The sequence below is a fragment of the Euprymna scolopes genome, chromosome 20, assembly GCF_053919585.1.
Source record: "Euprymna scolopes isolate OS-2025 chromosome 20, ASM5391958v1, whole genome shotgun sequence".
In the NCBI taxonomy this organism is placed as follows: Eukaryota; Metazoa; Mollusca; class Cephalopoda; order Sepiida; family Sepiolidae; genus Euprymna; species Euprymna scolopes.
This window is the reverse complement of record NC_136501.1, coordinates 81,904,588-81,917,900: the sequence shown is the minus strand read 5'-3', so window position 1 is coordinate 81,917,900 and position 13,313 is coordinate 81,904,588. Positions and strand designations below refer to the sequence as shown.

The 13,313-nt window shown below is 31.1% G+C and overlaps 1 protein-coding gene across 6 annotated transcripts in view; it reads right to left on the bottom strand.

Annotated features, from left to right (window-relative positions):
• The window catches only part of LOC145241494 (protein SCAI-like), a 404,381-nt gene that overhangs the window by 15,173 nt on the left and 375,895 nt on the right, over positions 1-13,313 (bottom strand). For all 6 annotated transcript variants that reach the window (XM_080104505.1, XM_080104506.1, XM_080104507.1 and 3 more), the window contains 2 exons: positions 7,302-7,374; positions 3,686-3,859 (listed from right to left, as the gene is read on the bottom strand). In XM_080104505.1, coding sequence (XP_079960631.1) covers positions 3,686-3,859; positions 7,302-7,374 — 247 coding nt within the window. The remainder of the gene's footprint in view (positions 1-3,685; positions 3,860-7,301; positions 7,375-13,313) is intronic.

The following is a 13,313-nucleotide window of genomic DNA, read 5'->3' as shown; positions in this document are numbered from 1 at the left end:
AGATCCCATTTGCCGCCATTCTTTCAACTTCTCGGTGCATATGTTCGCACGAGTTGTGGAAGGGTCCACGTGCTCAGTTCCCAATAGTCACGAACCTTTTGTTTTGTTGGATAAACGCCTTAAGTCAGATCAGGCACTTTAGGGAACCCAATTTCTTTTCGGGATATGGAACTAGCCACCCGTTTTTGGTCAAAAATAAAAAATATTTCTATTCTACAAGTTGTCTAGTGGAAGTAAATAATTTGAAAAGAAACCATAGTATTATATCGCATATACCTCCATATTTACATAAACAAAATAGAAATCAGCAGGAGCAGTGATAGTGACAACAATGGTGACGCTAAGATGAACCTTGTTCGTCAGCACAAACAAAATAAGACTAAATGCATACAACAGCATCCAAGCCTATTTTCTTATTTAATAAAACTTATTTTCTTATTTAATAAAACTTATTTTCTTATTTATTTAAGCTTATTTTCTTATTTAATCCTATTTTCTTATTTAAGCTTATTTTCTTATTTATTAAAGCTTATGTTCCTATTTATTTAAGCTTTTTTCTTATTTATTTAAGCTGATTGTCTTATTTATTTAAACTTATTTTCTTATTTATTGAAACTTATTTTCTAATTTATTTAAGCTTATTTTCTTATTTATTTAAGCCTATTTTCTTATTTATTTAAGCGTATTTTGTTATTTATTTAAGCGTATTTTGTTATTTATTCAAGCCTATTTAAGCTTATTTTCTAATTTATTTAAGCCTATTTTCTTATTTATTTAAGCCTATTTTGTTATTTATTTAAGCTTATTTTCTTATTTAAGCTTATTTTCTTATTTATTTAAGCCTATTTTCTTATTTATTCAAGCCTAGTTTCTTATTTAAGCTTATTTTCTTATTTATTTAAGCTTATTTTCTTATTTATTTAAACTTATTTTGTTATTTATTTAAACTTATTTTGTTATTTATTTAAGCTTATTTTCTTATTTATTTAAACTTATTTTCTTATTTATTTAGCTTGTTTTGTTATTTATTTAAACTTATTTTGTTATTTATTTAAGCTTATTTTCTTATTTATTTAAACTTATTTTCTTATTTATTTAAACTTATTTTCTTATTTATTTAAGCTTATTGTGTTATTTATTTAAACTTATTTTGTTATTTATTTAAGCTTATTTTCTTATTTATTTAAACTTATTTTCTTATTTATTTAAACTTATTTTCTTATTTATTTAAACTTATTTTGTTATTTATTTAAGCTTATTTTGTTATTTATTTAAACTTATTTTGTTATTTATTTAAGCTTATTTTCTTATTTATTTAAACTTATTTTCTTATTTATTTAAGCTTATTTTGTTATTTATTTAAACTTATTTTCTTATTTATTTAAACTTATTTTCTTATTTATTTAAGCTTATTTTGTTATTTATTTAAACTTATTTTGTTATTTATTTAAGCTTATTTTCTTATTTATTTAAGTTTTTTTTCTTATTTATTTAAGCTTATTTTCTTATTTATTTAAGCTTATTTTCTTATTTATTTAAGTTTATTTTGTTATTTATTTTCTTATTTATTTAACTTTATTTTCTTATTTAAACTTTTTTTGTTATTTAATTAAGCTTATTTTCTTATTTATTTAAGTTTATTTTCTTATTTATTTAAGCTTATTTTCTTATTTATTTAAACTTATTTTCCTGTTAATTTAAGCTTATTTTGTTATTTATTTAAGTTTATTTTGTTATTTATTTAAGCTTATTTTCTTATTTATTTAAACTTATTTTCTTATTTATTTAAACTTATTTTCTTATTTATTTAAACTTATTTTGTTATTTATTTAAGCTTATTTTGTTATTTATTTAAACTTATTTTGTTATTTATTTAAGCTTATTTTCTTATTTATTTAAACTTATTTTCTTATTTATTTAAGCTTATTTTGTTATTTATTTAAACTTATTTTCTTATTTATTTAAACTTATTTTCTTATTTATTTAAGCTTATTTTGTTATTTATTTAAACTTATTTTGTTATTTATTTAAGCTTATTTTCTTATTTATTTAAGTTTTTTTTCTTATTTATTTAAGCTTATTTTCTTATTTATTTAAGCTTATTTTCTTATTTATTTAAGTTTATTTTGTTATTTATTTTCTTATTTATTTAACTTTATTTTCTTATTTAAACTTTTTTTGTTATTTAATTAAGCTTATTTTCTTATTTATTTAAGTTTATTTTCTTATTTATTTAAGCTTATTTTCTTATTTATTTAAACTTATTTTCCTGTTAATTTAAGCTTATTTTGTTATTTATTTAAGTTTATTTTGTTATTTATTTAAGCTTATTTTGTTATTTATTTAAGTTTATTTTGTTATTTATTTAAGCTTATTTTGTTATTTAAGCCTATTTTCTTATTTAAGCTTATTTTCTTATTTATTTAAGCTTATTTTGTTATTTATTTAAGCTTATTTTGTTATTTATTTAAGTTTATTTTGTTATTTATTTAAGCTTATTTTCTTATTTATTTAAGTTTATTTTCTTATTTATTTAAGCTTATTTTGTTATTTATTTAAGTTTATTTTGTTATTTATTTAAGCTTATTTTGTTATTTATTTAAGCTTATTTTGTTATTTATTTAAGTTTATTTTGTTATTTATTTTAGCTTATTTTGTTATTTATTTAAGTTTATTTTCTTATTTATTTAAGCTTATTTTCTTATTTATTTAAACTTATTTTCTTATTTATTTAAGTTTATTTTCTTATTTATTTAAACTTATTTTCTTATTTATTTAAGCTTATTTTCTTATTTATTTAAACTTATTTTCTTATTTATTTAAACTTATTTTCCTGTTAATTTAAGCTTATTTTGTTATTTATTTAAGCTTATTTTGTTATTTATTTAAGCTTATTTTGTTATTTATTTAAGCTTATTTTGTTATTTATTTAAGCTTATTTTGTTATTTATTTAAGCCTATTTTCTTATTTAAGCCTATTTTCTTATTTAAACTTATTTTCTTATTTATTTAAGCTTATTTTCTTATTTATTTAAACTTATTTTCTTATTTATATAAGTTTATTTCTTATTTATTTAAGTTTATTTTCTTATTTATTTAAGCTTATTTTTTATTTATTTAAACTTATTTTCTTATTTATTGAAGTTTATTTTGTTATTTATTTAAGCTTATTTTCTTATTTATTTAAGCTTATTTTCTTATTTATTTAAGCTTATTTTCTTATTTATTTGAACTGATTTTTTTCTCTGTCTACATCAATGGCATAATTTGCAAATAATCCCACCAAAGAAAACCATTAGAGGAAACTATTCAAAAAAAGAATCAAATTCAAAGCATGAACATCACAGCCAACGACCCTCCGGTACGTACATCGACACAAATAATTAACCCATGGAACACTGTAAGAGTACAATTTTCACTCGAATACATCCACAACTTTATCAGCTTCAATTTGATACGGACAAGTGAACATACCCCCAAACAGATGAATCCCTATTATATGTTAAAATGTAAAAACAAACACAAATCTAAAATGAAAATGATACATGAATGCCAGGAGCTATTCATGTCTACAACTACATCTGTAGGAATTGTATAAATACAGCTGGTTTTTCGACATGCTACACAGAACAGGCTAGCTATCTTTATAGGCTCGATTCATAAAATGAAAATATTATTGTCTTACCTAATTTCCTTGAGCGAGTAAACAGCTTTGATGCTTCGGACATAAATTTGTCCACTTGACTCTGACATTTGTCCCATGTTGTGATTGGAATATCTCCGATATTACACACATAACAAAATGCCATCAACGGACAATGAAGGAAAAGTGTAAATAAATTGCCTTTCAAATGTTGGTCTGAAAATAAGAAATGTTTATTTTTACAATTGTAAATTCACATGTCAAATGACACACAAACAATGTTTAGATGAAGCAATATTTAGATGCAGGTGTGTAAAATTAAACAGTATTTTTTCACATAAGGCCAGAATAAGCAGTAGAGGAAGTTAAGGGTTATGTGTCAAGATAATGTGTCACAAACAGGAGGTCGGTAGTAATGTAGTAAATAAACTGAAGAAATCTTTCTCTTTTTTGTTGATTGTAAGAGAGAGAGGGGGATGTTGTGTCTTGTGGAATGGTTGATATGTATATATACTTTATACTGTACAAGAAAAAAAAAGCCCTTATTAAGCCCAAATGATTTTGTGCAGTCATTTTTAATGACAACGCAAAAGAGGAAAGAGAATGATCTGCTGCTATGTGTCATCAAATCAACACAATTCAAACTGTGTTGATTTGTGATAATCTGCTGGCCTCTCACACTCTTTTTCCAATCACTCTATCCTTACTTGTACTTGCTTTCCCCTTTTTTACTCTTTGTTTTTGTGTCCTGTTTTTTTTTTTATCTTTAATGTTTACTCTTTTCTTCATTGCAGTGAAACTGGTTTCATGTTTTCTTTCAGATTTTTACCTGATTCAATGAGAGGAATAAATTCTTGTTTTTCTTAAAATAAAATGTGTTTGTTTTACTCTTTTTAATTTACCCTGAATTAACTGGCTATCTAGACAAGATGTTAATTAGCATTTTAATGACAACATCACAAGTCACAAAAAATCAATTGGTTGGACTTGTTTTAATTTAGGTACTTAAAAATCAATCATTTGTCAAATTTTAAAACTGCAAGTAACAAATCTTGAATCATCCGAATCTTTGTTGATAAACTGACAGATGAATAGTTTTCAAAAAATTGAAGAAATTTTTTTCACAGAGGAGAGTTTAGCAATGAAGTTTTATGTGAATGATCATGTTAACAAAATATTTGATGAACAAAATCTGCATTTTCCCTAATTGGATATGTGCTCATGTGGAATTATCATGCAGCATACCTTAGTTCTTGTGATTTCTTTTTCTGGTAGAAAGTGTAAATGAGTCAATATGGTTTTATGTGGATTAATTGCATTCACAAAAGTTTCAAAAGTGCATGAATATTTGTACATTGAAAATGTTAATTGAACTTATTTGCAATTTAGTGCTGAAGAAAGCTCAAGAGATAAAGAGATTGTTTATCCCAGAAAAACATGAAACAAAGAACATGTGAAATGTGTGATTAAGCATTTGGCTACAAAATCCACAGCAGGAATTGTGGAAATAAAAGATGCTGAAGATGTTGAATGTAACAAATCCGATGGGTGGATGAAGGAGTCTGAAGTCATAAGATAGCATCATAGCATCATAATGCAACGAGAAAGTTGAGAAACATATCAAAGAAAAGCGAAAACAACAAAGTGAGTGGAAAAATGGCTGCAAAGAGGGAAACAAAAAGAATCAAAAGATACAAAGCTAAGAAGGAGGCAGAGAAGACGATGTTTCCCGATATTATGAAGGAATGACCAAAAGAACAACATATTCAGGATAACTGATCAGATGAAAAAAACAAATATGAATTTGCCCTGTCAGTAGGGCCACAAATTCGCTGACTGCAACCTCATATAGAGAAATAACTCAACTCTTTCGAAAATGGGGTCGCCTGTAGGTTGTGGTGACCTATTATGCCTTAGGATGGGATTCTGGTTGCTGAGCCATTCCTCCACTTCAGCTAGACAAAAGATTGAAGAGATCCAATCAATCAATTGGTTGCCATAGTATATACAAGTTCATCTCCAACCATATAATTCAATCTGATTCTTCAAAAAATCAAAACCAATGCCAAGGTGTAATGTTTTCAAACAGTTTTTCTCAGAGTGATGTTTGATCTCATTTTGTAAAATTTCCTTAAGAGTAATGTTTTGATTAGAGAACTGTTTTTTGAGAGTAATCTTTTCTGAGAGCGGATTCTGAGTGTAATGTTTTCTTGGAAAAAAGTGATTGTAGCATTGGAAAGCTCAAACAAAATAAATAAAAAAAGATATTTTCTTAGTTTGTAGAAGGTGCAATTCAGGTATAAGCATTAGGTGGACAAGAAATGCAGTGAAGTTACTGGTAGATTGGAAGAGGATAACAAGTTTGTGCAAAAAAATGTAATACTTATTAATAACAGCAAGGTAATAAGAGATGGATGAGAATTCAGATGTGGACAAAAGATATCTGGATGGTGATGTCATTGCATAGTTTTGTTACCTTTGTGATATGATTGCATCACATGGAGGAGCAGATCCTACTATCATAGCAAGAATTAAGAGTGAGTGGAGTAAGTTCAGGGAACTTTTGCCATTACTGTCAACCAAATTAGCAGTCTATCAGGCATGTGTGTTGATGTATGGAAGTGTGTTGATGTATGGAAGTGTGTTGATGTATGGAAGTGATACCTGGACAGTGAGGATTGAGGACATTCATTGTGTGTTGATGTATGGAAGTGTGTTGATGTATGGAAGTGATACCTGGACAGTGAGGATTGAGGACATTCATTACATGGAAAGAAATTATATGAGAACGACATGATTTGTGAATCTTAAAGATGAGTTTCATTATGATGACCTCAGAGATGGAATTAAATCTGGACAGTATGTTTAGATTTTGTGTGCAGAATAAGAAACTTTGATGGTATAGCCACACTGAAAGAATGTGATTTCTTGAGTCAGCAAATGTAGAACAATTAAGGGAATAAGGTTAGGGTTAGGAAACATGGGAGTAATAAAAATGGACTTGATAAATGGAAGTCAATTCATTAAAACTGTCCAGCACATGCCAGCTTATATGTTAAGCTGATGATGATGGTGAAGATGATGGAGAAAATAAAAATACTTAATTGTAGTAAATATGACAAAGTAATAACCAACAAAAATATTGGTAGTGCTTCAAAACAATAGTATTAAAAGAATTTTTCAAACGAATATTAAAAATCAATGATTGAGATTGTCGGACTGACTTCCTCATCTTGGTTGTTATCGTCACAACGTTTCGGCCGTTTTGCCTTCTGGCCTTCATCAGGTGTTTTGTAGGTGTCTTTTGATACAAAACACCTGATGAAGGCCAGAGGGCAAAACGTCCGAAACGTTGTGACGATAACAACCAAGATGAGGAAGTCAGTCCGACAATCTCAATCAATGAAAACACCTCATCTCAAAAATACAGACAATTACTATTAAAAATCAACTTTAAAAATTCCAATACTTATTAATAACAATAACATTTTTGTTACATTTGGTTATTGTTGTTAGATTCGATTGCTTGAGTCAGGAAAAAGTGAGTTTGCAAAGCCAATTCAATTACAAAAATAAAAAGATAAAATCCTAAATTAGTCTCTTTCTGCTTGCTATATTTCTCTCTCTCTTTCTCTCTAGTTGGAAGAAAAACACAAACCTTGCATTGTTGATGGCAATTGTTCAGGGGACAGAAGGCAGACAAGGGGTTGACCAAATAAATTAGGGAAACACTGTAAAAAAAAAAAAAGTTATAAATAAAATTTTATTCAATTAAAAATTTTTCATTCAATTTAAAAACATTATTCAAATTAAATGGTTATTAATAATATTATCTTTACTGAAAGCAATTTCTTTTAATATCTTACTAGCTCTATTTACCCAAGTCTTCTTTTATTTACTAACATGTTTTTATATAAATGTTGTTTTAGGAAAAAAATCATCATTCCTTTTTCATCAATAGATTTTTCCTACAAAATAATAAACATCTGCTTTGCATTTAAATGAGTTCTTTAAAACATGCATTTTTCGTCCAATCTATTTCATCAAATTTAATTTCTTCACTATTTTTATATTAGATTGTTATAATACTTTCTGATCAGTGAGAGAGCAGAAAGTATTATAACAATATAATATAATAATAAAATTCTCCCACTGATCGGATGCCCACCAAAACTCCTCAGCATCATAAGATCCTTTCATGATGGCATGAGGAGCACTGTGCAATTTAACGGTGGCATGTCTGCTGAGTTCGAGGTGAGGAGTGGTGTCAAACAGGGTTGTGTGTTGGCCCCAACACTCTTCGGCATCTTCTTCTTCCTACTCCTGAAGCATGCTTTCAAGAACACAACGGATGGTATCTGCTTGCACTCCAGGTCAGATGGTGGTCTCTTCAACATCGCCAGACTCTGCTCCAGGACAAAGACCAGGACAGTTCGGATAAGAGACATGCTGTTTGCCGATGATGCAGCTATAGCATCGCATCAGGAAGATGGTCTTCAAAGACTGATGGACAGGTTTGCTAATGCTTGCAGCCTGTTCGGTCTCACCATCAGCCAGAAGAAAACCCAAGTCATGGGACAAGCAACCGCCTCCCCACCCAGCATCACAATCCAAGGCACACCACTAGAGGTCGTACGCCAGTTTCAATATCTAGGCTCCACTGCTTCAGACACCCTCTCATTGGACGTGGAGCTAAACAAAAGGATTAAAAAGGCATCCACAACCCTCTCTAAACTAACTAAAAGAGTCTGGGAAAACAGGCACCTTACCACTTCCACCAAGATGACCGTCTACAGAGCATGCATCCTCAGTGTTCTACTGTATGGTAGTGAATCCTGGACTACATACTCAACACAAGAGAGGAAACTCCAGGTCTTCCATATGAGGTGTATACGTAGGATACTTGGTATCACATGGCAGGACAGAGTGAGTAATACTGATGTTCTGCAGAGAGCGGGCATCCCATCCATTTACTCCCTACTGCGTGAGCGACGTCTTTGCTGGCTGGGCCATGTGCGCAGGATGGATGATGGGCGCATCCCTAAAGACCTTCTCTATGGCGAGGTTGCCTCAGGCTCAAGAAAGAGGGGGCGACCCCATCTTCGCTACAGGGATGTCTGCAAGCGTGACATGAAGGCTTTCTCAGTGGACAGGAACACATGGGAAGCCTCTGCAGCTGACAGAACTGCCTGGAGGAAAATGATATGCCAGGGGATTATCATCAGCGAGAGGACCCTCCATGTTGAAAACGCTGCAAAGAGAGCTAGGAAAAGAGCGAGTGTACAGGCGGAACAGCTGGACGAAGCGGCAAATTGCATAACAACCTTCGTATGTCAAGGCTGTGGCAGACTATGCAAATCAAGAATTGGTCTCTACAGTCACACAAAAGGATGCATACAGGCAACATCTTAATACGGCGCTGATCCATAGTCGTTTCGACTGACGGATGCCACACACATAATACTTTCTATGCATTAGTCTTCTGCAAAAATTTGCTTCATTTGACATTTTATAAATTTTACTTTAACTTATGAAGACAAAGCAAATAATGTCATTGGAAAGCACATTCTGCAACAATAAGCATTATTATAACTTTTTTTGAATTTTGTTTCTTTTTTATGAGTGTTTTAAATATTACCATTTTCCATATAGTCTATGTCTATTACAATATTTTAAAGAATTTTTGAGATGAGGATTGTCACCAAAAGGGGAGATAATGATGCCCTTTAGTGAGTTTCTATATAAATGTGGTGAACAGTGGTAGGTAATTCTATAAAGTAAATTGTTCTCATGCCAGAACACAACTGGGAAGGAGTGTTAACTATAGTTATTCTTAGTTATTATAATGTGTAGTGTGGGCTTGAATAGAAAATGAATATAAGCTTTGAGTATCATGTGGTTCTGTGTTTACATTCAGAGGATGCACTTAAAGTCAATAATAACTTAATAATTAATGTTTACATTAAGAAGATGCACTTAGCGTCAATAATAACTAAGAATAACTTAATAATTAATATTCCCACCAAGTCAACAAAATGCATACAATCTACTATAGTGCATTAAAGGCTGACAGAATGTTTAAAATTCTGTATAGGTTCTAAAGTTCAATATAAAGATTCTCAAGTTCAAAATGATGCACCTAAAAAAGGTCAGAGGTTATATTGGTCAAAATTTTGTGAAAATAAAAATTAAGATAAAAAATAATAGTCTGATAATCGAAATTATCACTTGTCATTTCAAAAATCGTGAAATAACTAAAGAATGGAAAATGTTAAAGATTATCAAATTCAAGCAAGAAAATTCAAATTGTGATTCTTATTGCATTGAATGATGCTATGATACATGTGAAAGTAAAATTCATAAAATGTTGACCTAAAGCAAACGTTTTGCAGAAAATCAGTCCATAGAAAGAATTATAACAATCCAAATTAGACAACAGATTAAAGATTAGATTCAATTTTTAAATTGAATGGGAAAGAAATCTTACTTTAATGAACTAAAATAAAAAAAACATGTCCTTTGTAGAAATGGATCTAATTACATATTTTATTGCAAAAAAAGCTATTGATGACAAAAAAATGCTAATGAGACTGACTTTACATTGTATATTGAATTATGGTTTATTTTGAATAAATAATCATTACAAATGCAACACTGATGGTTCAGCATCTGTTTTAATCTGAAAAAAATCATGAGAGCAAGCTTGATAATCTAACTTTTTTTTTTTTTACATAGGCATCACCACATTATCAAGGCCAAGAGGCCACTCAAGGATAAGGGTTAAAGAGTGTACAGTAGAAATTGGGCAACATAGTAATCATTAGTAATGAAAATTTGGTAAATTTGATAACTTATATGGAACGGCTCATCAAGAACTTATTTACGTTAGACTTGAAGACAACCATATTGTAGTCAGCCGGAAAGCAGGAAAACGGAAGACAATTCCACAGGCGTGCAGTTCTAAGAAAGAAGCTTTGTTCATGGAATCTACGTTTAGGTTTAGGCACAGATAAAGAGTGGGGGGAATTATTGATAGCATTTACAGCTAGACGAGTGTTTCTTGTTAAAGTTTGGCGAGGGGGGACCATAGATTGAAGCTCAGTCGAACACTTTCCATGAAAATAATGATACATCAGAGACAAACTCGCAACATTGCAAGGAAGAGAAAAGGACATCTCCTACGAGGCTACGAAGTCTATTTTGAACTCTATCAAGGCAGGCCAAGTCCTTTCTAGCAGCTCCTGCCCAGATGTGGCAACAGTATTCCATCCTTGGACGTACCTGGCTCTTATATAGATAGAGAATAGCATCAGCAGTGAGATATCTACCGGATCGATAGAAAGATCCCACCATTTTTCCAGCGGCCTTGGCAACAGATTTGATGTACGTGTTCCATTTAAGATCAGGAGTAATGGTCAAGCCAAGAAGCTTGTCAAAACTTGAGGCCTCCTGAAGACGAGAGCCATTCATTTCAATTGATGGCAGATGTGGATCAGAATGTTGATGATGTAAAGAGAGAAGCTTGGTTTTAGATGCATTAAAAGTAACCAGCCACTCCTTACCCCATTGTACTACGTGCTCAAGATCAGAGGAGAGAGAAATGATGAACTAAATCACTGTGTGTCAAGCACCATCAATTGTTTGCTTACATTGCACTTGCTGGTAATAGTCTCTATTTTCAGATTGTATATTATTTTGATTAAATTTAATTATAGTTTTGCAAACAAATCCAAATATCGAATTTATTGAATGTAAAAACTGGTTTATTTCCATGAAATAAAAAGTTAATACTTGTTTTAGTTTTTAACAATCTGATTGTGTTACAAAAAAAAAGTAAGTTTGTAATTAGTATGTTATGAATCTTATTAAGCTGGAGTTGAATAGTTTGACAACACTGTTATTCATATTCTGGAACAATGCCTACTGGAAAATCAGTGTTGCACCTGCATGAATGTTGCATGTTCACAAAAAAAAAAGAAATATAAAAAAAATAATAGTTGATTAATGTGCTATTTGGAAAATTGCTGATATAACACGAGAATTATGTTCTATATGTTTATAGGAACGTCTATGTGTACGGATTGCTTTTGTACTCAATCATTTCATTTTCTTTGTGGATCATTCTGTTCTCTGCATGATTCTTTCTTTGTACTAATCGCATTTATTTACCTGTATTTGGTCTGTTGTATTCTGCTACCAGAAATAAAAAGGACCAACATTTGCAGGATGTTAACTGGGGTTCACTATGTTGGCTATCAAAGGAGCCCCTGTCAACCATGACACCCAGATCTTTCTTCTGAGCCTCAGTGTTTTTATTTATCTATTTGGTATCATTTTTAAATAGTTTTATTAGTATATGTGGCAACACCAGATCCAGGCTTATTTCATTTGTGATCCAATAACGTTTCTCTCTGATAGGCTCATAAGAGTAGTGGTTGATGGACAGAAATCAGAGGCCCACAGTATTAATGCTGGAGTCCCTCAGGGGTCCATCTTGGGCCCAACTCTCTTCCTGATCTACATCAATGATCTCCAAAAACACATACTTAAATCATTCGTTGACATCTATGCTAATGACACGATCATTTATGGCAACACATCAAAGACTGTAAATGACAAAGTTCTCTCTGTCTGATTCTCTCTCCTCTTGAGTGCGTGGTACAGTGAGGGAAGAGATGGCTGGTTACTTTTAATGCATCTATAACCAAGTTCCTATTTTTACATCATCAATGCTCTGATCTCCATCTGGCATCAATCGTCTTGGGGAGGCTCCATGTTTTGATAAGGCAGGATAGGCTGTTTTTAGCAGCTCCTGCTCATATGTGGCAGCAGTACCCCATCCTTGGACGTACTTGGCTTTTATATAGATAGAGAATTGCATCAGCAGTGAGATATCTGATGCACGTGTTCCATTTCAGATCAGGAGTAAAGGTCAACATTTTTGCTTTTGGGATTGACCTTTACTCCTGATCTGAAATGGAACACGTACATTAAGTCTGTTGCCAAGGTCGCTGTAAAAATGGTAGGATCCTTCTACTGCTCCAGAAGATATCTCACTGCTGATTCAATTCTCTATCTATATAAAAGCCAAGTACGTCCAAAGATGGAGTACTGCTACCACATATGCGCAGGAGCTGCTAAAAACAGCCTATCCTGCCTTGACAGAGTACAAAATAGACTTTGTGACTTAGTGGGGGATGCCCTTTTCTCTTCCCTGCAACCTCTCTCCCACAGAAGAGACGTTGCGAGCATGTCTTTGTTTTATCATTATTTCCATAGCAAGCGATCATCTGAGCTCCAATCTCTGGTCCCCCCCCCCCTCGCCAATTTTCATGAAAGACACCCGTCTAGCTGAAACCACTGTCAAAAATTTTCCCCACTCTTTATCTGTGCCAAAATCAAAACGTAGATTCCATGAACAAAGCTTCTTTCTGAGAAGTGCACGCCTGTGGAACGTTTGCCTGTTTCCCACCTGACTACAACTTGGATGTCTTCAAGTCCAATATAAACAAATTTCTGATGAACCGCTCCCTCAAGTAAGACACTTTAGCAAATCTACATTACAAAGATTACTACAATACTATCCCATTGATTACTGTACACGCAATAACCCTTGTCCCCAAATGGTTCCCGGGCCTTGATAAGTGGTGACTACCATGTAAAAAAAAAT